This window comes from Pan troglodytes, chromosome 11, assembly GCF_028858775.2.
Source record: "Pan troglodytes isolate AG18354 chromosome 11, NHGRI_mPanTro3-v2.0_pri, whole genome shotgun sequence".
In the NCBI taxonomy this organism is placed as follows: Eukaryota; Metazoa; Chordata; class Mammalia; order Primates; family Hominidae; genus Pan; species Pan troglodytes.
In genome coordinates, this window is record NC_072409.2 from 76,424,822 (window position 1) to 76,449,719 (window position 24,898).

A 24,898-nucleotide genomic window follows, 5' to 3' on the forward strand; every position below is an offset into this window, starting at 1 on the left:
TCCTAAAAAATGAAGCTGCTAGGTACACTTTTAACTATCATATTTTGGATTAATATTTTTTATGGGTTAAAATATAGAAAAACAAGGCTCATTTTAAGAACATTCAGAGATGGAGCTTTTTTTTGTTTTTTGTTTTTCTCTCCTGTACCCACTGACAGCAGAAAAGCTTTTTAATTGGTAGGATTATAGTAGCACATGTAAGGTTAGTCGGAAAGGTAGAAAATGTGCAAGACAGTACTGTTGTTCTTAGGACATAAGTACACTAACATCTGTGGCATAGCTAGGCATTTGAGTGTTGTTACCTTACACACTGAGGTGTGGAATTGTCAGCCCCATGTCATTTTGTCTGTGAAATCTTCCCCTTTGGTTGCTGGTTGCCACTGTACCTGTGTTCCTTGAGCTCACACAGTACATAGTTTATACTCCCAGCATTTAGCAGCAGTCTCTGGGAAATAGTTGATAGTAAAGATTTGTGCTTTTGTTTATGTTCTTTATTTTTCCTTCTATTAATTCTTTGTCATTAAAACCCAGCTTAAGTCTTCATTCCTTAGTAAAACTTTCACTGATTATGCCTTTAATACCTTCTGTTGCATTTGCTTTCTTATTAGATTGCTCTTATTCTGTCATAAGAATCAGAATTTTAAAAGTTCCTAGGAAAAAGATCATAGAAAGACAGTTTTACAGTTAAACAAACTAAGGTTCAGACGTTCTAAAGTAACCAAATTAGATGACTATAGTAGCATATCTGGAATGAGAATAGATATTTTCTTATTCTCTTCTGCCACATTGACTTTTTTGATCTTAATTGTTACATGAATATACATTTGTGTTCACTAGATTAATTGCAAGGTCTTTAAGTAAAATCAACTTGTAAACCCATGTCAACCATAAGGTAATATGCTTTTAATGTATATAGTTGTTTTACCAGTTGTATTGGTAAGCAAATGGACTTTAAAATAATTTTTTTAGTAAGCAACAGGGCTGACTTGGGTTGTGACAGGCTCCTGATATTGAAGGCTAAGTTGTCTGCCATTATTGTTGGTCAATTTCACTGAACCCTCTGAGGAAACCATGGCCCATTCCAGGTACCTTAGGGGGACCCACACTGGTTCTAACCAAGGGTAGGTAGCTGAGGCATTGTCAGTGATCCTTTAGAATTTTCTCAGCAAGCTGCAGGATTTCTTAATAAAGAGCTTGATCAGATAGATGCCCGAATAGGCATTTATTCTGATTTTGGTTTCTGAAGAGCTGCTATGCCAAGCAGTTCTCCTTAACAAATCCAAGTCCAAATATTAAAATACATACATTATTATTTAACTATAAAATTTGGAAGATGCAGAGAACTGTGAAGATGATAAATAACTGCTGTCCCACACTCTGTAGATGTTAGCATTTCGGTGTATTTTGTCATCTGGTTTTATATCTACATATAAACCCATATCTTTTCATTTTTTAGATAAATTTCTTTAAAAAAATTTTACATTTGAGGGTACATGTGAAGGTTTCTTACATAAATAAACACTTGGCCTGCCTCGGACTCTTATTGTTTTGAGGTGTGGTCCTTCAATACCTAGTTTATTGAGAGTGTAACATGAAGGGATGTTAAATTTTATCAGAAGGCTTTTCTGCATCTATTGAGATAATCATGTGATTTTTGTCTTTAGTTCTGTTTATATGATGAATCACATTTATTGATTTTTTTGTATGTTGAACCAACCTTGCATCCCAGGGATGCAGCCTACTTGATCATGGTGAATTAGCTTTTTGATGTGCTGCTGGATTCGATTTGCAAGTACTTTGTTGAGGATTTTTGCATCGATGTTAATCAAAGATATTGGCCTGAAGTCTTCTTTTTTTGTTGAGTCTCTACCAGGTTTTGGTATCAAGATGATGCTAGCCTCATAGAAGGAGTTGGGGAGAAGTCCCTCCTCAGTTTTTTGCAATAGTTTCTGTAGGAATGGTACCAGCTCTTCTTTGTACATCTGGTAGAATTCACCTGTGAATCCATCACGTCCTGGCCTTTTTTTTTTTGGTTGGTAGGTTATTTATTACTGATTCAGTTTTGGAGCTCATTATTGGTCTGTTCAGGGAATCAATTTCTTCCTGGCTCAGTCTTGGGAGGGTGTATGTGTCCAGGAATTTATCCATCTCTTCTAGGTTTTCTAGTTTGTATGTGTAGAGATGTTCATAGTAGTTTCTGATGGTTGTTTTTATTTCTTTGGGGTCAGTAGTAACATTCCCTTCGTCATTTCTAATTGTGTTTATTTGGGTCTTCTCCCATTTCTTCTTAGTCTAGCTGGTGGCCTATTTTATTTTTTTTCAAAAAACTAATAGCAAGATTTGTTGATCTTTTGAATGGGTTTTCATGTCTTGGTTTCCCTCAGTTCACCTCTGATTTTTGTTAGTCCTTGCCTTCTGCTAGCTTGGAGATTTTTTTGTTCTTGGTTTCTCTGATTCTTTCAGTTGTGAAGTTAGGTTGTTTGAGATCTTTGTAACTTTTTGATGTGGGCATTACATGCTATGAATTTCGTTCTTAACACTGCTTTAGCTGTGTCCTAGAGATTTTGGTATGTTGTATCTTTGTTCTCATTATTTTCAAAGAACTTCTTGATTTCTGCCTTAATTTCATTATTTACCCAAAAGGCATTCAGGAGGATGTTGTTTAATTCACATGTAATTGCATGGTTTTGAGTGATTTTCATTGTGTCGACTTTTATTTTTATTACGCTGTGGTCCAAGAGTATGTTTGGTATGACTTCAGTTCTTTTACATTTGTTGAGTATTTTATGTCCAATTATGTGGTCGATATTAGAGTATGTGCCATGTGGTGATGAGAAGGTTGTATATTCTGTTGTTTTTGGGTGGAGACTTCTGTAAAGGTCTATCAAATCCATTTGGTCCAGTGCTGAGTTCAGGTCCTGAATATCTTTGTTAATTTTTTGTCTCGATGATCCATCTAATACTGTCATTGGAGTGTTGAAGTCTCCCACTGTTGTTATGTGGGAGTCTGTGTCTCTTTGTAGGTCTGTAAGAACTTGCTTTAGGAATCTGGGTGCATATATATTTAGGATAGTTAGGTTTTCTTGTTGAATTGAACCCTTTACCCTTATGTAATACCCTTCCTTGTCTTATTTGATCTTTGTTGGTGTGAAATCTGTTTTGTCTGAAATTAGGATTGCAACCCCTGCTTTTTTCTGTTTTCCATTTGCTTGGAAGATTTTCCTCCATCCCTTTATTTTGAGCCTATGAGTGTCATTATGTGTGAGATGAGTCTCTTGAAGACAGCACATCAGTACGTCTTGCTTTTTTATCCAGCTTGTCGCTCTGTGTTTTTTAAGCGGGCCGTTTAGCCCGTTTACATTCAGGTTAGTATGATATGTGTGGATTTGATCCTGTCATTATGGTGTTAGCTGGTTATTATGTTGGCTTGTTTTTGTGGTTGCTTTATAGTGACACTAGTCTGTGTGTTTAAGTGTGTTTTTGTATTAGCTGGTAGTAGTCTTTCCTTTCTATATTTAGGGCTCCTTTCAAGATCCTCTTGTAAGGTAGGACTGGTGGTAATGAAGTCCCTCAACATTTGCTTATCTGAAAAGGATCTTATTTCTCCTTCACTTAGGAAGGTTAGTTTGGTGGGATATGAAATTCTTGGTTGAAGATTTTTAAAAGAATGTTGAATATAGGACCCCAATTTCTTCTTGTAGGGTTTCAACTGAGAGGTCTCCTTTTAGCCTGATGGGGATCCCTTTTTAGGTTACTCGCCCTTTCTTTGTAGCTGCCTTTAACATTTGTTTCATTTCGGCTTTGGAAAACCTGAGGATTTTATGTTTTGGGGATGATCTGCTTGTGTAGAATCTTGGAGGACTTCTCTGTATTTCCTGAATTTGAATGTTGGCTTCTCTAGCAAAGTTGGGGAAGTTTTCATGAACAATACCCAGAAATATATTTTCCAAGATGTTTGCTTTCTCCCCCTGCCTTTCAGGGATGCCGGTGATTCAAAGTTAGCTTGTTTCCATAATCCCATACTTCTCAGAGGTTTTTTTCATTCCTTTTTCTTCTTTTTTCTTTATTTTTGTCTGACTGTCTTATTTCAGAGAACCAGTCTTCAAGTTCTGAGATTCTGTCCTCACCTCAGTTTATTTTGCTGTTAATACTTGTGATTGCATAGTGAAATTCTTGTATTGTTCAGCTCTGTCAGACCTTTTAGGTTCTTTTTTATGCCAGCTATTTTATCCTTCAGCTCCTGTATCACTTTATTATTATTATTTTTCTTGGATTGGGTTTTGCTATCCTCCTGAATCTCTATGATCTTTGGTCCTGAATTCTATTTCTGTCATTCCAGCCAGTTCAGCCTGGTTAAGAACTCATGTTGGAGAACTGGTGCAGTCATTTGGAGGACATATGACACTCTGGCCATTTGAGTTACCATAGTTCTTGCCTAGGTTCTTTCTCATCTCTGTGTGTGGATGTTCCTTTAACTGCAGTGTGGATTGAGTACAGTCAATAGACTTCTTTTCTGGGTGTTTTCACTGGGCCGAGGCTTTCTGTAGGGTCTTTATTTGAAGCTGACTTCTTGTCTCTGGTTTCAAAGTGGGGTATGTTAGTGAGGTACTTTTGGTGTTGAAGCTTTGGTGACACTTAGGCTTATTGATCACTTGGTAGACTCTTGCTCAAAAACCTGTATCTTTTGGTCTTTCCCTATAGTCAGCAACAATCAGTAATGTGCATCCAGTTGACTTGGTTACTTGGAATTTATTTCTATGAAATAGGAACTAAAGTTCTGCCATGACTTAGTAAATTATTATTGGTATTATTTTTATGGTATACAAATTTAATATTGGTATCCACACAATTCTATGATTGGTCAGTTTTTTTAAGGAAAGTTTTTAGAGTCTAGAATTATCCATTGTCCCTTTTATATAATTAAATAATTTCTATAGAAATGACCTTTATTTGTCATATTTTAACTCTGGTACTATGTCATTTCCAGAAGGTCTAGTAAAAATTACAGTCTATGATGAAGTGTTTTTAGCTTTTATTTAATCTATTAATGACATTGCTTTTTCTTTATATATCTGTTAGGATTTTTTCTGTGAATTTAGCGAACAGTCACCATGTGTTCTTTCAAGATCTCTGTTACAAGTAAGTTCCACTTAGTATCACAATACTTATTTAAACATTATATGTGTATTGACATTGTTTTATTGATTGATTGAACAAAAGGTAGATGCTTTTAAAGGATTTTCCAGTTAGTGTTGTGTATTTTTTTTTAATTGAAGTATTAACTTTAAGCATTAGACATCCATCAAGATCATATCCTAGGTCATAAAACAAACCTCAGTAATTTAAAAACAATCAAAATCCTACAAAGTATCTTTCTTATCATTTTAGAATTAAACTAGTAATCAACAAGGGAATGATATCCAGGAAAATCTCCAAATATTTTGAAATTAAACAACTTGTAAGTAACACGTGGGTCAAAGACAGAGGTCTTGAGGGGAGTTCAAAAATATTTTGAACTGAATGAAAATTAAAATATACCCAAATCTGTGAGATACAAATAAAGCAGCGCTTAGAGGGAAATTTGTAGCATTGAACGTTTTTTTGTTTTGTTTTTGTTTTGAGATAATCTCACTCTGTTGCCCAGGCTGGAGTGCAGTGGCATGCTCTTGGCTAACTGCAATCTCCGCCTCCCGGGTTCAAGTGATTCTTGTGCCTCAGCCTATCAAGTAGCTGGGATTACAGGCGCACACCATCATGCCTAGCTAATTTTTGTATTTTTGGTAGAGACGGGGTTTCACCATGTTGGCCAGGCTGGTCTCAAACCCCTGACCTCAGGTGATCCACCCGTCTCAGCCTCCCAAAGTGCTAGGATTACAGGTTGGAGGATCGCTTGAACCTGGGAAATCCAGGCTGCAGTGAGCTGTGATCCCACCACTGCATTCCAGCTTGGGCAATAGAGTGAGACCCTGTCAAAAAAAAAAAAGAGTCTATGGTTAGTAATTTAAGCTACCACTGTATGAAACCAGAAAAAGAAGAGCATATTAAAACAAACAGAAGGAAATAATGAGCAGAAATTAGTAAAATATAGAACAGAAAAACAATGGAGAAAATCAATGCAACCCAAAGCTCATTCTTTGAAAATATTCATGAAGTCAATGAACCTCTAATGAGGCATAATAAGAGAAAGATAAAAATGACTAATATCAAGAATGAAAGAAGGGGTATCATTACAGACTCTGTAAACATTAAAAGAATAGTAATGGGATATACAACTCTGTCCATAAATGCAAAAGCAGATAAAATGGACCTATTCCTTTAAATGTAGATACAGACTACCAAAACTCAAGAAGAGACAGATAATTTGAATAATCTCTTATCTATTAAATAAATCAGACTTATAGTTAAAAACCTAACAATGCAAACTCCAGGCCAGCTCTATGTAGTGTCTTCCAGAAAATAAAAGAGGCAAGAACACTCATATGAGCCAGAATTTACTCTATCAAAACCAAACCAACTTTACAAACATGGAAAACTATAGACCATATTTTCCTCAAAAACACAGATGTAAAAATCTTCAATAAATTATTAATAAATCAAATTCAACAATATATAAAAAGAGGTAATACACCATGACCAAATAAGATTTACCCTAAGAATCAAGCCTGGTTCACCAGTTGAAAATTGGTCAGCATAATATACCATATTATCTAAAGTCTTAGTAGATTCACAAAAAGCATTTGACAAAATTCAACATCCATTCATGATTTGAAACTCCTAGCAAAACTAGATACAGAAGAGAGCTTCCTAAACCTGATAAAGGACATATACAAAAATACCTTACAGCTAACATCATACTTAATGATGAAAGACTAAATGGTTTCCTCCAAGAATGGGAAGAAGGCAAAGATGCCCACTTCGCTCTTACTGAACGTTGGAAATCTTAGCCAGTGCAATAAAGCAAGAAAAAGAAATAAATGGCACACAGATTTGGAAAGGAAGAAAAAATATTGTCTATTTAGAGACGACATGATTTTCCATGTAGAATGCCCATGGATTTTACAAGGAAGTTCCTAGAACTGATTAGTGAATTTAGTGAGATTATAGGATATGAAGTCATTATACAGAAAGCAGTTGTAATTCTATATACTTGAAATGAACAATGGGAGATCAAAATTTTAAAAACCAAACTATTTACAATAACAAAATGAAATACGTAGGTGCAAATCTAATATGATTAATATTCAGCAATATTCAATATATTAAATATTCAAATTCAACATGGTAAATATTAGGGAAATGCAAATTAAATCACAGAAATACTATTCACCTTTCAGAATATCTTTAAAAAAAAAAAATCTGGCCAGGCATGGTGGCTCACGCCTGTAATCCCAGCACTTTGGGAGGCGGAGGTGGGTGGATCACGAGGTCAGAAGTTCAAGATCAGCCTGGCCAAGATAGTGAAACCCCATCTGTACTAAAAATACAAAAATTAGCCTGGCATGGTGGCAGGCGCCTGTAATCCCAGCTACTCGGGAGGCTGAGGCAGAGAATTGCTTGAACCTAGGAGGCAGAGGTTGCAGTAAGCCAAGATCGCACCACTACACTCCAGCCTGGGCAACAGAGCGAGACCCCGTCTCAAAAAAAAAAAATCTGATAATACCAAGTGCTGGTGAGGATGTATTTGGTGATAGGAATGTAATGTGGTTCAGCTGCTTTGGAAAATAGCTTGGCACGTTCTTATAAATTAAACATGCAGGTCACACTCCTAGTTGATTGCCTAAGAGAAGTGAAATTTGACATTCTTCTCGAAACCTCTGCAAATGTGTAGAGCTGTTTGTTCATGATCATCAAAAACAGACAACCCAAATGTTCTTGAGCTGGTCAGTGGATAAACATACTGTGGTACATGCACAGTGGAATACTACTCAGAAATGAAAAGAAAATGAAGCATGATACACTTAACAATGCCAATGAATCTCCACTGCATTATGCTGGGTAAAAGAAGCTGGACTCAAAAGGCTATATGATTTCGTTTTAATGACATTCTGGAAATGGCAAAACTGATAGAGCTGGAGAGCAGATCAGTGCTTGCCAGGGGTTTGGGGCGGGAGGAGCATTTGACCACAAAGGGATCACATGAGGGAATGTTTTTAGGGTGATATAGGTGATACAGTTTGTTCTGTATCTTGATTGTGAGACTGATTTGAAAAACTATGCTTTTGTTAGACTTATAACTGTACAACAAACATGTAAATTTTACCATATGTAAATTTTAAAATTTAAAAACAGTCTTAGGAAATCAAGGTATGGTATATTAAATACTAAAATACAGTGGATTGTTAAGGAAAGGAAAGGAAATTAAAACAAATTATTAAATGCAAGTTTTAAATTTTTTCATGTTCAGAAATGAACATAAAAAATATTAAAAATATTTGTATATGTTACAAAACATTCATTAGAGGTAAACAGGATTATCAGATAACATGTATAGCCATTTACTATTTCATAGTTTATGAAGCATTTTTTAATACATTAGCTCATTTGACATAATCAGATTAGTCAGTTTATTTTGACTATTTTAATATTACTACTCTTGGGAGGTTTTTATTTCTGTACATTTTTTATCCTACATCAGAATTCACCTTCAGTAAGGATTAATAAGTAACACTCATTGTGGAGACAGCAATTTATAAAAAATTTTCACAAACTTTTTATATTTTAATCACTTGCATAGTCTGTGGCATTTATAAGTATACTCATTTTACACTAATGACAATTTTGTGCGTGACACCGTGACTAATATATAACATTTGTTTTAAGACCACTTTCCTGGTGGATAACAAAAAGGTCTTTGGAACTCATCTCATGCAAGACATGGTGAAAGATGCACTTCGGTCTTTTGTCAGTCCTCCGGTGCTTTCCCCCAAGTAAGTATTGTAAGACATTTTAGAGTTGTATGTATGTGCTCCTTTAAAAGCCCAACTTCTCTGTACTCCTTCTTTATAGCCAAAGTATCAAAATTGGGACCAAATCTCCATGTAAAAGTAACTTAATAGTGTTAAAATTAATTGATCTCTGCCACATTGTTTAGATTAAAACTAAGGTTTTTATGAGGTTGACAAAATTTCTGATAACTCCTCTAAGTTTTTTGTCTCCAGTGTAAGTCCTTAAACTTTGCCGTAGTAGAGGCACTGCCCCGAAAACATGCTGCCATCAGAGGCTGAAAGGATTGCATGCAGAAAGAATCATCATTTGAAAGCTGGCATTCTGAGAAATGTGAGGCTTTTCCAACAGGGAAGGGAAGAAAGGAGTCGTCATTTCTTAACAAAGCACTTACACTTTGTTAAAAAAAAAGATACACCTAACAAAGTGTATCTTTTTCCACTGAAAGATACACGATGGCTTTCTATCACAAATTACTTCATGGTAGATCTAATTAATTATATGTAATGGCTGCCAAATATTTCATAATAAATGTTGAGTATCTTTTATCCAAAATGCTCTGGACCAGAGGTGTTTTAGATTTCCGATATTTTTGGATTTTTGAAATATTTGCATGTACATAATGTTGCTCAGGCTGGAGTGCAGTGGCATCATCTCAGCTTACTGCAACCTCCGCCTCCTAGGTTCAAGAGATTCTCCCACATCAGCCTCCTGAGTAGCTGAGATCACGGGTGCATGTCACCATGCCCAGCTAATTTTTGTATTTTTAGTAGAGATGGGCTTTCGCTATGTTGGCCAGGCTGGTCTCAAACCCTGACCTCAAGTGATCTGCCCACCTTGGCCTCCCAAAGTGCTGGGATTATAGGCTTGAACCACTGTGCCGGCCTAATATGTTTCTTTTACATGGTGGTGTAATTTTTGTTAGCTCAAATCTTTTGAAAGCAGAATTCAGCCTGTTCACATTTGGTATACACTATTGGGTCATGAGTTTGATGTTAATAAATCAACAGTATATTAATCCATTAAATGAGGTGTCTTAAACAGAAATACACATAAAATAAGGTTATTCATTGATCAGTGCATGGAAATGTTGTGACCAGAGACTCATAGGACTCTAACCCTTTATTTCCCATGTTAGCAATGATTTAATAGTCTAATTTAGTATCTTCAGAAACTTTATGGAACATAAATACCACAAATAATGATAATTGTATATATGGAAAACTTTATTGTGTGGTTTCCATACAGTCTAGTTGTTCCACTGTTTTAAAACTTTCAGTGTTATAGATGAGAATCCTCTTTTCCTTTGTAAGTGATTTGAAACTTCTTCTGAAGCGTTGATGAGTTTCTCTTTATTTTAGGAGTTCAGAAGTTTTACCAGAATATTCATGTGTGATTTTCAGCTAGTGCTATCTGGAATTCAGTCATTAAAGACTCAGGTTTTTAGTCAGATCATTTGTCCCTGTTATTATTTATTGCTTCACCTTCATCTGTTTTGATTTTTCCTTTTTTAGAGCTCCTAGCATACTAGGGTCTTCTAGAGCTCTCTTACCTATGCCTCATGACAGTCATCTCCTTGTTATTTTTGCTGTGTTGTGAGAAAGTTCTTCCTCTTGATCTTCAAGGCTACTAATGAACATATTTCTTCTACTGAATTTTTAAATTTGAAAATAATCATTTTTAGATTGAGAGAGCCTTTTAAAGCTTTTAAAGAGCCTTTTAAAAGCTTTATTTTAATCTCAAGTAATTTTCTTGCTTTAGGGTTAAAAATGTAATGAACCTTCAGCACTTCCCATTTCACCAACTGCCTGTTCCAGGTGTTGACCTTTTTTCTTTCTCCTGGGTGCTGGGTGCACTGTCTTTGCCATTGTGTGACCTTGGCTCTGTTAATCAGAGATAAGGAACACTGTAAAGGAAACCACTTTGTGAGAAGAGATGACGTGCCAAAGGGAGGTATAGGTGATTTATAACCAATGGTGAGGAGTGGGGATACAGAAAAAATTAGGATCCTGTATAGTATTTTCTTTGTGATTACTATTAGGAGCACAGTCCATGAGGAAATCAATTGTAGGAAAATATGTGACACTGAAGTAGGGTCATGAAAAAGTAGAGCTTTAGACTTTTCCTTTTCTCCTTGCTAATTTGATCTTACTGGATCCAACTCTGATTGTTCAAATATAGACCTATAGGAATTGGAAATATCACAAATTTATTGTGTGAATTACATAATAATTGTAAAATATTTCTTAATCTAATACTGAAATTCTTTAACTTAGGAATCGGTTCCATTTTCTCTTTTATTCACCTTCTCTGTCATTTGGTAGCATCTGCAGTAATTGCTGCTGCTTTTGTTTGGGCTGAATAGATTTTAATGATGTGACTGTTATCTTGCAGGTGCTACCTATATAATAATCACCAGGCTAAGGACTGTATCGACTCCTTTGTTACTCACTGTGTTCGGGTAAGAGCTACAATTTGGATTGTCATAATGGGTACTTTAAAAATCATGGGCTGTGGCTGGGCACGGTGGCTCATGCCTGTAATCCCAGCACTTTGGGAGGCTGAGGCAGGTGGATCACCTGAGGTCAGGAGTTTGAGACCAGCCTGGCCAACATAGTGAAACCCCATCTCTACTAAAAATACAAAAATCAGCGTGTGGTGGCGCACGCCTGTAGTCCCAGCTACTCAGGAGCCTGAGGTGGGAAAATCGCTTGAACCCAGGAGGTTTCAGTGAACCAAGATCGTGCCATTGCACTGCAGCCTGGGGGACAGAGTGAGACTTTGTCTCAATAACAATAATAATAATAATAATAATAATAATAATAATAAATTGCTGGACTGTAATTCCTTCAGTGTCTGTGCTTTTTTTCATCTAATATTTCTTATTTACTTTCAGTGAATAAATAAAAACTGTCTCCTCCTAACACTTGAGTGGATGGTTTTATATCCTAAGGTCTTCTGATAGGTTATTAGCTACAGAGGCAGCCTTGGATGACCTCCCACTGCAGCCTGTGGGGACCATAGATAGGGAATGTTATGACTCTCAACTGGGAAAACAGCAGTTGCTTCCTCAAAATTTTTTGTGAATGGACATAAAAACTTTACTTTTTTTTTTAACCTTAGAATTTTTTTTTTTTTTTTTTTTAAGACGGTGTCTCGCTCTGTGGCCCAGGCGGGAGTGCAGTGGCACAATCTCGGCTCACTGCAAGCTCCGCCTCCCGGGTTCACGCCATTCTCCTGCCTCAGCCTCCCAAGTAGCTGGGACTACAGGCGCCGCCATCATGCCCGGCTAATTTTTTTTTTTTGTATTTTTAGTAGAGACGGGGTTTCACGTGTTAGCCAGGATGGTCTCGATCTCCTGACCTCGTGATCCACCTGCCTTGGCCTCCCAAAGTGCTGGGATTACAAGCGTGAGCCACCACGCCTGGCCTAACCTTAGAATATTTTTAACATCCTTGTGCACTTATCTTTGTATTATATTAATGAACTGAGTTATAATAAAATTATTGGCTGGGCATGGTGGCTCACGCCTGTAATCCCAGCAGTTTGGGAGGCTGAGGCAGGTGGATCACCTGAGGTCGGGAGTTCGAGACCAGCCTGACCAACGTGGAAAAACCCTGTCTCTACTGAAAATACAAAATTAGCTGGGCATAGTGGTGCATGCCTGTAATCCCAGCTACTCAGGAGGCTGGGGCAGGAGAATTGCTTGAACCCAGAAGGCAGAGGTTGCAGTGAGTAGAGATCACGCCATTGCACTCCAGCCTGGGCAACAAGAGCAAAACTGTCTCCAAAAAAAAATTAAAATTATTAATTTAAATGAGGTCACAAATTGTTTTCATCTCAAGTAATTAGGAAAAAATGCAAATCTTGTAGTAAGTTGAATTATTCATTTTTATTTAATTTTTTAAAATATTTATTTATTTATTTATTTTAAGACAGGGTCTCCCTCTGTTGCCCAGGCTGGAGTGCAGTGATCTTGGCTCACTGCAACCTCTACCCCCTGGGTTCAAGCAATCCTCCCACCTCAGCATTCGGAGGAGCGGAGACTACAGGCTCATGGCACCACACCTGGCTAATTTTTTTGTATTTTTTGTGGAGACAGGTTCACCCTGTTGGCCAGGCTGGTCTCAAACTCCTGAGCTCAAGTGATCCGCCCGTCTTGGCCTCCCAAAGTTCTGGGACTTACAGGCAGGAGCCACCGCACCCGGCTTCATTTTTATTTAATTAGATGTATTTCTTTTAGAGAACTCCAACAGGCAGCTTTTTTGGGTCTACTTCCAGTTACTAAATATATATATATTTCACATATATATTTCATATATATATTTCACATATATACTTACAGTTACTAAATATATATTATATATAATTACATTATATATGTACATCACAAACACTCAGGTTTAGTATATTAGACTTTGAGTTCAACTTTTAAACTTATTTAAATATATATTCTATGATATATATTAATATATATTATATATCATATCATATAATTATATACTATAATATATAATATAGTATATAACATATAATGTATATTATATATTATATAAGAATATATAATATATATTATATAAGAATATATAATATATATTATATAAGAATATATAATATATATTATATAAGAATATATAATATATATTATATAAGAATATATAATATATATTATATAAGAATATATAATATATATTATATAAGAATATATAATATATATTATATAAGAATATATAATATATATTATATAAGAATATATAATATATATTATATAAGAATATATAATATATATTATATAAGAATATATAATATATATTATATAAGAATATATAATATATATTATATAAGAATATATAATATATATTATATAAGAATATATAATATATATTATATAAGAATATATAATATATATTATATAAGAATATATAATATATATTATATAAGAATATATAATATATATTATATAAGAATATATAATATATATTATATAAGAATATATAATATATATTATATAAGAATATATAATATATATTATATAAGAATATATAATATATATTATATAAGAATATATAATATATATTATATAAGAATATATAATATATATTATATAAGAATATATAATATATTATATATAAGAATATATAATATATTATATATAAGAATATATAATATGTATTATATATAAGAATATATAATAGAAAGGCAGCATGGTATGGGGAAAGAAAAAACAATAGAAGACCAGAATTTATTTCATTTTTATCATTAATATTTTATCAGGCATATCACTTTTTTTTAAACTTTCCCTTTTTTTTTTGTTTTTTTTGAGATGAAGTCTCACTCTGTTGCCCAGGCTGGAGTGCAGTGGCGCGATCTCAGCTTACTGCAACCTCCGCCTCCCAGGTTCAAGAAGTTCTCTGCCTCAGCCTCCCATGTAGCTGGGATTACAGGCGCCTGCCACCACGCCCAGCTAATTTTTGTATTTTTATTAGTGACGGGGTTTCACCAACAGTCACAACTGTTGACCTCATCATCCACCTGCCTTGGCCTCCCAAAGTGCTGGGATTACAGGGGTGAGCCACTGTGCCCGACCCAACTTTCCACTCTTTAAAGAGTAAAATGCTTATATCTTCTCTGACCTCTTACAGGGTAGTTACTGATCAAATGAGATAATATCTGTCACAGTATGCAAATATAAAACAGTATTATACTTTGAGAATCTTCTAACTCAGACTTACAAATCCATGTCTCTTGCCTGGTTAGTGGAATGTTACATAGTATTTTAGATGAGAACACCTTATGGAGAAAGCAGGAATAAAGAACCATAGTCAAGCTTTATGGCTATTAGCTCTTTTTAAGCTAATAATTATTAGGCATTCTGACATATTTATAGCAGCACAGGAATGTCAGCCTTGAACATTGGCTTTTGACTCAAGCAGGAAAGAAATTGTCCTTGTGAAATTGCAAGAAGATATCTAAAGATCGAAGGAAGCTATTTTTATCATATGAAAGCAAGTTTCACATGAAGCTGTTTTTTCCAGTTATTGATAAATTCTGGTGTTGAGTTCCTTAAAACAAACACCTATGTAAAATTAAAAGTATACATAGACATAATTCTTACATACACAGCATTTTTTTCCCTTAAACCAGATTGTGAACTTGGAATGTTAAGTTTCTTTGGTACTAGGAAATTTCATATTTACAGTTGACAAATTATATGTGTATTGCAGCCATTCTGTAGTCTTATTCAGATCCATGGACATAACAGGGCTCGACAGAGAGATAAGCTTGGTCATATTCTTGAGGAATTTGCTACCTTGCAGGATGAGGTAAGAGCCAGGTTCCCCTCTCTTCTAAAATTAAATGATGCACACACTTTGTCCAGATTTTTAAAAACAATAATTCAGAACAATATTTTGACTAATTTTTCAACATGATCCACTTTTCACTTAAAATATAACAGTTTCTTACACCAACGTTTACAAAATGAAACAACAATAATCCAAACTGATAGATATCTTAAATATTTCTTTGATAATAGGAATAAATTATGAAATATGTATAAAATGATAGTTTTACAACAAGCTTACATTATAAAAAATGTTAATACATTAATTTTAAAGTTAATTTGTGTGCAGCAGCAATATTGATAAGACCTGAAGTGTATTTGTATTTTTGTCCTTTAAAATTGATTTGGTTTAAGGCATGTTTAGGTAAATGTTAACCATTGTGAAATGAGAACTTCAAATGTAAACCTAACTGAAAATGCATTTAAAAATGTTTCTTTGGGTGGTCAGATTTAAATTTTCTGCTCATATTCTTATTAGCTGTACGTTTTTTTAAAGTTCTCTCATTACCTTAAGAAAACAAAACGAACACAGTTTATGACATTTTATTTTAATAGGCAGAGAAGGTTGATGCAGCGCTTCACACCATGCTGTTGAAACAGGAACCCCAAAGGCAACATTTGGCCTGTTTAGGTACCTGGGTCCTTTACCATAACCTTCGCATTATGATACAGTACCTTCTAAGTGGCTTTGAATTGGAACTCTACAGTATGCACGAGTACTATTACATATATTGGTAAGAGCACAGTTTGAGTTAAAATTGGTGGTGGGTGCAATGGATAAGATCTGAGAATTCAGAGTTAATTTCAGGGTACTTTTTCATTTAGTATATTTTATCTTTAGTTGTGGGACAGTTGGAAAAATTTGAAAATTAGAGCTAGATCATCTTGAATATCTTTAAGTGCTATAATATTTGCATAAGTGTATTTTTCCAAATATTTACGTAAAAATTAACAAAAAATGACTCCAAAGTAAATGGATTAATTGAAGATCATTTATTTGCTCCTATGGAGAAAAATTAACACATTTTGCCCTGAATTTGGTGGCAGTAGCTGTGGATGTACTTGACAGTTAAACATCAAATTGGAATCAGGTCTGTCTTCTTGGAAGAAATCATGACCAAGGTGATCACTGGGAGCATAACTGTTTCAAACCGTGGTGCTGAGGATTCACTTCAGGAGCTTTGGAGTTGATAAAAGATGATCTTCGGCAGAGTAGTTCTTCCCTTTCACTTGCGGACAAAATAAACCTAGTAAGAGGATGTTTGGAAAAGAGGATGTTTGAGCATATTTTAGGCATGTAAAAGCTGTCATAGAAAGAAAATAAGATTGAGTGTTAATGAATTCAGTTATTTTGAATTTTTTTCTCAGTCTGGCACATAATTTTAAACTAATGACCTGTGTTACTCATCACAAACACTCAGGTTTAGTGTATTAGACTTTAATAGAGTTCAACTTTTAAACTTGTTTAAATTTTACCTAGTAATTAAGATATTCTGTATTCTCTGAAGTCACTGCTGTGGGAGGGAAAGTAATTCTCTTCCATGCTGTTGATGTAGATTTTGTTATGAGCAGTGAAGGCTTTTGACAGACAACTCTTGCCTGTGAAAACTGAATTTGAGCATCAACTATAGCAGTATGAGAATAATTTTCCTTGCTATATATTCTTCAACATTTATATAGATAATACCAAATAATCCTTACTAACAGGTATTTATATAGCTACTTTGGATACTACATTTTGTTATTCATAGTAGACAATTCTGGTTTTGTTTTCGTTTCTGTTTTTTGAGGTGGGGTCTTGCCATGTTGCCCGGGTTGGTCCTGAACTCTTGGGTTGTCAGTCTTCCCACCTCAGCCTCTCAAGTAGGTGGGACTACAGATGTGCACCACTGCACCTGGCTACTTTTGTTCCTTTTTATAGGGGAACATGCTCAGGTTCTTTCTTTTGTGGCTTGAAGCAGCTAATGGGACCTTTGTTCTTGATTTCTCAGATCAAAATATTATTTTTATATGCTTTTTTGCACAGAGAATTGGGATCTTAATTGAGCAAATAAATGAGACGCAGATAAATACTCCATTACACATTTGTCTATATACATAAGTAGATTTGTTTCTTTTCTTGTTAAAAGAACTTTAGTTCTGCCCATAAATACCCTTGTGGTCTTTTCATAATTGGTTTTGAACTGCTTTTTAATTTCAAAATTACAGATTGGGCTCCTGCATTTCCCCGAGATAACCTTTAGTTGTTTTTCATGCATACGGTCCCTGAGGCATGTGGACTCTTTAAATCATCAGCAAAAACAGTGATTCTTAAACTTTAACATGCATCATAATCACTTGGAAAGTGCATTAATACACAAATTTTTGGGCTAAGTTCCTAGAATTCCTGACCTGTTAGGTCTAGGGTGAGACCGAATAATTTGCATTTCTAACTGGTTCTCAGGTGAACTGCTGCTGGCCCAGAGATGACAGTTTGAGAACCATTGGTATAGAATATCAGCACTCTCTTAGACATAAATGTATATTAATTTTGATAAAGCACTTAATAAAAGATCATTGAGGTACCTGATATTTGAGAAGAAAAGGCTGCATCTTAGTTGTCCCCTTCACTCATGTGTCCTTAGGTTAGATAAACAGAAGGTAGAAGACATCATCAGTTGCCTATAGAAATCCTTCACTTGAATTAAGATATATGAGTTGTTATGGACTCTCACATTTTGTAGGGTGGCAGGGAACAAAATTCAGTTATATGGTATAAAAGGGTACTGTAGTAAATGTTTTTCTTAAATTCAGGGCCAGGAATTGTTTACTCTCCATATGAAATTATAGGCCTTATTATGTTATGAAATGCATATATATTTATATATATATATCTCTCTCGTAGATTTGAAGACTTTTCTGGCTTAGCAGTGTTAAAGTTCTGAAAAATTAGTGTCTGGTAGAGAATGTTCTGTTTTATATTTCATTTATTAAATAAACTCAAGTAAATTGTAAATGTGAATGTTCTTAATTTTTAAGAATGATTTTATATAATGCCGATAATTTTTTATCTTTTTCTGATTTTATTTGCTTTGTGATTAAAAGAAAATATTTATAGACTGAACTGAACTGTGTTCTGATATAATAAAAACTTAATGGGCATTCATTTGATTTGCATATGTACATGTATAATTATCAAGAAATCTTCTGGAAAGTTGTAAAATGTAGAAAGGGAAAATTAATCCTTATGTTCATTTCTTGTAAGATCTAATCTATTATCTAATGAATGATCTGTTTTTAAAGACCTAAAGCATTGTTTGAAATATCTATTGTTGTTAATATATGTGTTGATAAAGCTGTCTCATTTAGACATCTACCATTAACTAACATTTTGTATCCTTTAAGGTATCTCTCTGAATTCCTTTACGCATGGTTGATGTCAACATTGAGTCGTGCCGATGGCTCTCAAATGGCAGAGGAAAGGATAATGGAAGAGCAGCAGAAAGGCCGTAGTAGTAAAAAAACAAAGAAAAAAAAGAAAGGTGCTGTGGATTATTTTTAAACTTAAGAACAGAGTGTACTTTAATTTCTACAAATAAATAGATGGAGAGCTACTCGTGAGTTAGTCATTATATTTTAGTTCTTGTTCCTCTTTTCAGAAACTATAAGGTAGAGACTGAGTCCCAGTATCAATGACATAAGCTTTTTGGTTCCTTTCCTTGCTTTCATTTCTTTGCTGTTCTGTGTATCAGAGAATCTTTGATCAAGAAGTAGCCACGTGGAGTGTGCAAGCAAGATATCGGTGAGGGAACAAGACAGAAGGAGGCCAGTGACCTATTGACAGAGCCAGATAGCTCAGGAGGGCAGTAGTTCTGGAGCTGTGCTGTGGTAGCGGGCACCGAAAGGTGGTTACAGAGCGCCTTGAGGCATCACCCAAGAACCATGAGGGAAGAGAACCGTTTCAAAGGGACTGCCCTATTGATCACTTAGGGAAGGCTATAGATACGGCTGCAATTATTATAAAATACTACTTCATATTTCCTTAGGACTTAAAGCAGTTTGGATGGGTCATTAAATCACTGTATTTGTGGGTTTCCTATATAAGAGGTTAAATCTGGTGAATTCAGAAAAGTTATAATTACTTTATACTGGAATTTTATAGTATTAGCTATTTGGGGACATGATTATTATATTTTATTTGTAGATTTTGACCATAAATAAAATTTAACCTGTAGGAACACACTGAAGTTTTAATTTAGTATACAAGCTGAAAGATTTTTTAAAATTAGATTTTCTTTTGCAGTAATGCAAGAGGGAGGAGGAAAAGATTATGGAAGATTATGTTTTTCTTTCTAATTACAGTTCGCCCATTGAGCCGAGAGATCACAATGAGCCAAGCATATCAGAACATGTGTGCTGGAATGTTTAAAGTAAGTTATTGAAAGTAAAGTTCTTTTTGCCTTTTAGCTATATCCCTATTATATAGTTTATTTAAACTGTTTTCTGTGATTCTTTCCATATTATAATTTCACCTTTGTTTTACTTCCTGTCTGCTTGAAGATTACCTTTATTATCATTAATTTTTTCAACAACCATTTGAACCCTTGCTTATGTGTGAGACACTTTGTACTGAGTACATTGCAGGAGATACCAATTCTATATGGTGCTTGTTTGAAGTCTCCAGTGACAGGCCAGTTGATGTATCTGTGACAGGTAGTAAGAAAAGGAAGAGAGTACTTCTGATTGATGATCAGGCAAGGCTTCGTGGAAGAGATGGAATTTAGGTTTTTTAGGAGTGTATTAGGAAGAGGGTGAGCTCCACAACGAATGGCTTAAGCAAAAGCAGGTCTTTTCAAAAGGCAGTGGGTACTAACTCTTAAGTTGTACTTGGCAGTCCAAGAAATCATTTGAGGTGACTCACATTAAAATGCATAAAGCAGAACATGGACTTCTCTTTGAAAATAGGACCTGTGCTTATGACAATTATATGTCCTCATTTCTTCAGAAGTGTTTGCTTGAAGGTTTTAAATAGCTGTTTCTTGTCTTCCATTCTGTATTGATGAGTGTTCACTTTTTTCATATTGATTTCATCTTTTTTCTTGTTCCCTTTTTCATTTAGACCATGGTAGCATTTGACATGGACGGCAAAGTACGTAAACCGAAGTTTGAGCTTGATAGTGAACAAGTTCGGTATGAACACAGGTTTGCTCCATTCAACAGTGTGATGACCCCGCCGCCAGTGCACTACTTACAGTTCAAGGTGAACCTGCTCAATGAAATTGTTATGAAATCTTTAGTCTTAGACCTTCTTAGAGAGATGCTGTTTGTACCTAGCCATCTTGTTACATTAACAGTTATTTAAATCATAAGAATAATATGAGGTAGCATATGAGGGTTGAGAATTATATATTACCTAGGAAAAAATAGGGAGATGTGCTGAATGTTTGCCCCAGTGTCTGTGTATGAGTGGATAGAAAATGTAGAATTCTTTAATAATTAGAAATGGGATTTTAGAGTTGTTCATATTAAACGTGTTTTGAATTATACTTCCCCTTCTTTTTAGGAAATGTCTGACCTCAATAAATATAGCCCTCCTCCTCAGTCTCCTGAACTGTATGTGGCAGCTAGTAAGCACTTTCAACAGGCAAAAATGATATTGGAAAATATTCCTAACCCAGACCATGAGGTGAGACTGGATTCACAGTAATTCTAGGGGAAAAGCGTGGCAGGAAATACATCTCTTACTGCTGGATGAAAGTTAATTATGAAAGTGAACTTTAATAGTGTTAGTGAATAGAACTTGTCGTGTTTCTGCGAAGGATTTCAGGTAGTTTTGTCAAACTAACCTTGTCAGACTTCAAGTTATTTTAAGAATGAGGTGATATAAATACCTGCTTTGTATAAATTTAGAAGTCAATGCAAAGACAAATTACAACTCAAAATCATAAAGTAAGAAGGATAAGCATAAGATCCAGACTGATCTGATTCATAGCTCAAAATGTAAGCATTGAAACATTTCTGTTTTAATCAGTAGTTTGTTAAAGGGGCCAGGCGTGGTGGCTCACACCTGTAATCTCAGCACTTTGGGAGGCCGAGGTGGGTGGATCACCTGAGGTCAGGAGTTTGAGACCAGCCTGGCCAACATGGTGAAATCCCATTTGTACTAACAATACAAAAAATTAGCCAGGCGTGGTGCATGGCTGTTTGTAATCCCAGCTACTGGGGAGGCTGAGGCAGGAGAATCATTTGAACCCGGGAGGCGGAGGTTGCAGGGAGCCGAGATTGTGCCATTGCACTCCAGCCTGGGTGACGAGCGAAACTCCATCTCAAAAAAAAAAATTATTAAAATGTAACTAAGTCTTACATAAATATGAAAAATGACCGGGTCAGTTATCACCGGAACAACCTTATTCCACTTGACCATTTAAAATAAAGGCTACTGCTTTTGAAAACTCTGAGATATCAAAATAAACTTGGAAAAAAAATTGTTTCAGGCTTTTGGTATTTTAATAATTTACCATATCCCTAATTTTATTGAAATACATTTATTTTCTAAAAGTTACTGTAACGTGTACATACTGTTTTGGGAAGTATATCTTGGGACCGCTTCCATAGAGGGGTAGCTTAGCAGTGTTTGTCAAAAATCATTAATGCTTAGAGTCAGCAATTCTGCTTTTTGGGATTTATATAGAGACATGAACACATATAGGAAGTGAGAGTGACGAATATAAGAGTATTCATTGCAGCAGGATTTCTAATAGCAAAAAGTAGGAAGAAACAGTAGTATCCATCAACAGGGGACTAATAAATTATGATACATTCATACAGTGGAATACTGTGCAGCCTTAAGAAGGATGAGGAAGATCTTTATGTACTGTGATGGAATGCTCCTTATGATTTAAGAAATCTAAAAAGAAAGGTGCAGTTTAATATGCATAGTAGTATGGTGCAGTTTCAATAAAAGGGAGCAAGGAAGCCTATATGTATGTGTGCGAGTATAAAATATCTTTATAAAGATAATACCAGAATTGGTAGTTTTGTTTCCTTCCTTGGAGGGAAGCAGAGTGCCTGGAAGAGAGATAGGAGAGACACTTTTAAAAAATTATATGTACCATCTAAGAAAATATAAAGGGGGAGTCTAAAAATTTGAGGAGCTACCTATGATGACATATTTCATTTAGTGAAACTTCATTTATTCAAAGATGAGTCTGTGCTCCTAATACTATGCTGTACTGCCTTTTCAGGACTTTGCAGCCTAATTTTTTTGTTATTCAGGAAAGCAAGATAAGGTAGCCATTTCAATTCAGAGTTAATTGAAATGAAGTTCTATATTATTAAAAGAAATATATTTATAATTTTAAATTGCTTTTATTTAATAAAACATCAACACTTCCATTATACAAAGTTTCTATTAGTATCTGTAATTAATAAATTTTGACTGGCCACAGTGGCTCACGCCTATAATCTCAACACTTTGGGAGGCCAGGGTGGGAGGACTGCTTGAACCCACGAGTTCAAGACCAGCCTGGGCAACACAATGAGATCTTCTCTCTATAAAAATTTTAAAATGAGCTGGGTGTGGTGGTGCACAGCCATTTGGGAGGCTGAAGTAGGAGGATTGCCTGAACCAGGAGGTTGAGGCTTCAGTGAGCCGTGTTCTTACCACTGTACTCCAGCCTGGGTTGACAGCAGGTCTCAAAAAAGAAAAAGAAATTTTGACTATGAAGTTAATGTTTCAGTAGTTTTATGTTCATGTTTCAGGTTAATAGAATTTTAAAGGTTGCCAAACCCAACTTTGTGGTTATGAAGTTATTGGCAGGAGGACACAAAAAGGAATCTAAAGTGAGTACATTGTGGGAAAAATAAGTGGTCTTAGATTATTGTGAAGTTTCATAATTTTTGCAATAAGATGTGTAAATATTATAGGAAAAATTAAACCACTGAACAAAAATCATTCTAAAAATTTTAGTTCAGCAGCAAAAAATTAGAGCTTGCCATTTTGTCTTGAGATGTATATTTTGTTGAGTTAAAATTTCTAAAGTCTGCCTATACGTTTTCCATCTCCTTGCTGTGTAAATTACTGAATAACTTGGGGTAAAAAAAGAAAATTTATGTAAAGAAATTTTATGGGAGAAGTATGAGGTATTTAAAAGTCATCTGCCTTTGGGAAAGTGAATGCTTTAATAATGAAAGACTTCTTTGTAATGGCTCAGAAGAGGAAGAGTCTAAGCTTTTCTTGGTAATGTTATATCATCCATGCTACATCATCATTTCAGAGCAGAGATTCTGCACTGTGGAGAGGCCAGCCGCGGAGGCACCGTGGGGGCATTTGCCTGTGTGTGTTGTGCACCTTTTCTTCCATTGTTTCCTGTGATCTGCCTTCCTCCTCTCCTGCCCTGGTTTCCTACTGACTGACTCTCATCTCATTGCTTAGTTCTATCAGTTACCCGGAACTAAAAAGTGTGCTGACCCCTGATCTAACTGAATGCCTTTCCTATAATTTTTGACTATTTATCTTTTAACTGTTCTTTGAAGATAGAAAACAGCTGGTCAGCCTGTTTTCTTATGATCTTCATAAAACTCAAAAACAAATTAATCAGTTTTTCTTCCAGGTTAGTTCCTACCTTTTTTGTCATTAACCTAGTTTTTAAAATCTATTTTGTGCTGCCTTGTTTCTAAGAACACAAGAAACTCTAAAATAAAAATAGTCTTTGTTTTGTGTACCATTTGAATATTTGTAGATACATTAATTGAGTTTCTGGTTTTCTTTAACAGGTTCCTCCTGAATTTGATTTCTCTGCTCATAAATATTTTCCTGTTGTGAAACTTGTTTGAGAGAGACTGGGAAGGTGGCCATAAAGGGGCAGAGTCTTCTTTCAGACCCAACTCTTAGAGGGCACATCACCAGGCTCCACATCACGGGAAGTGAGATGGATTTCTTGGGTAACAACTCATTATAAGGAATACTTTTAGTTTGACAGCCTTATATGACATGAATGAAAACTGCTGTTTTAAAGTGGTTTATTATGTTCCATGGAAGAAACTGGTCTTATTGAATGCATTGATGAACGTTATATGGTTTTATTACAGATTTAATCACAAATCATTTTTTATGAATGATTGAGTGAAAATAGTGTTTATAAAGGTTAATAAATTTCTTGACAAAAAAAAAAAAAATGCACTGCTGGAGATGAAAAACAGTAGGTCTTTGTCCAGGTTAAGAACTGAAGAAGGTGTATGCTCTTTAACATTTGAGTAGTTCCAAAAACGTTATCCAAAAGAAGTTTCAAATCAAGGGATTAATTAAACACTTGTATGAGATTTTGGTAAAATACATTTAGAAGGGATTTTTGGGAGGGCCTCTAAATTACATGAAAATTGTGATTTTTATGTGTCATGACATCACAAATTATATATCTGTAAGAATACAGATGTGTAAAAAAAATCCTTTTAGCACTTTTAAAAGATTATACATTGTTTGCTGGTGACATGCAAAAAGGAGGCAGGCAGAAATGTATATAGATTAAAATTTAGGACTAGGTTTAAATGTGGTGTACTCCTTTTTGTTTACTTCATATTCAGTTTAACCCATGAAACATTTTCAAATGGGTGTCTGTTCAGTATCCTCTGGCT

General features: G+C 35.0%; 1 protein-coding gene across 17 annotated transcripts in view; it reads left to right on the plus strand.

Moving 5' to 3' along the window:
- Positions 1-24,442, plus strand: part of NAA35 (N-alpha-acetyltransferase 35, NatC auxiliary subunit) — an 81,897-nt gene extending 57,455 nt beyond the window's left edge. For 6 of the 17 annotated variants that reach the window (XM_528341.9, XM_009456813.5, XM_009456818.4 and 3 more), the window contains 11 exons: positions 5,080-5,139; positions 8,821-8,927; positions 11,338-11,404; positions 15,168-15,266; positions 15,842-16,020; positions 18,671-18,807; positions 19,628-19,695; positions 20,385-20,525; positions 20,829-20,951; positions 23,027-23,107; positions 24,041-24,442. In XM_528341.9, coding sequence (XP_528341.2) covers positions 5,080-5,139; positions 8,821-8,927; positions 11,338-11,404; positions 15,168-15,266; positions 15,842-16,020; positions 18,671-18,807; positions 19,628-19,695; positions 20,385-20,525; positions 20,829-20,951; positions 23,027-23,107; positions 24,041-24,100 — 1,122 coding nt within the window. In that variant the 3' untranslated portion in view covers positions 24,101-24,442. The remainder of the gene's footprint in view (positions 1-5,079; positions 5,140-8,820; positions 8,928-11,337; positions 11,405-15,167; positions 15,267-15,841; positions 16,021-18,670; positions 18,808-19,627; positions 19,696-20,384; positions 20,526-20,828; positions 20,952-23,026; positions 23,108-24,040) is intronic. The other 11 variants (XM_024345662.3, XM_063788542.1, XM_009456816.5 and 8 more) reach the window with 3 other exon arrangements.
- The last annotated feature ends 456 nt before the right edge of the window (positions 24,443-24,898 follow it).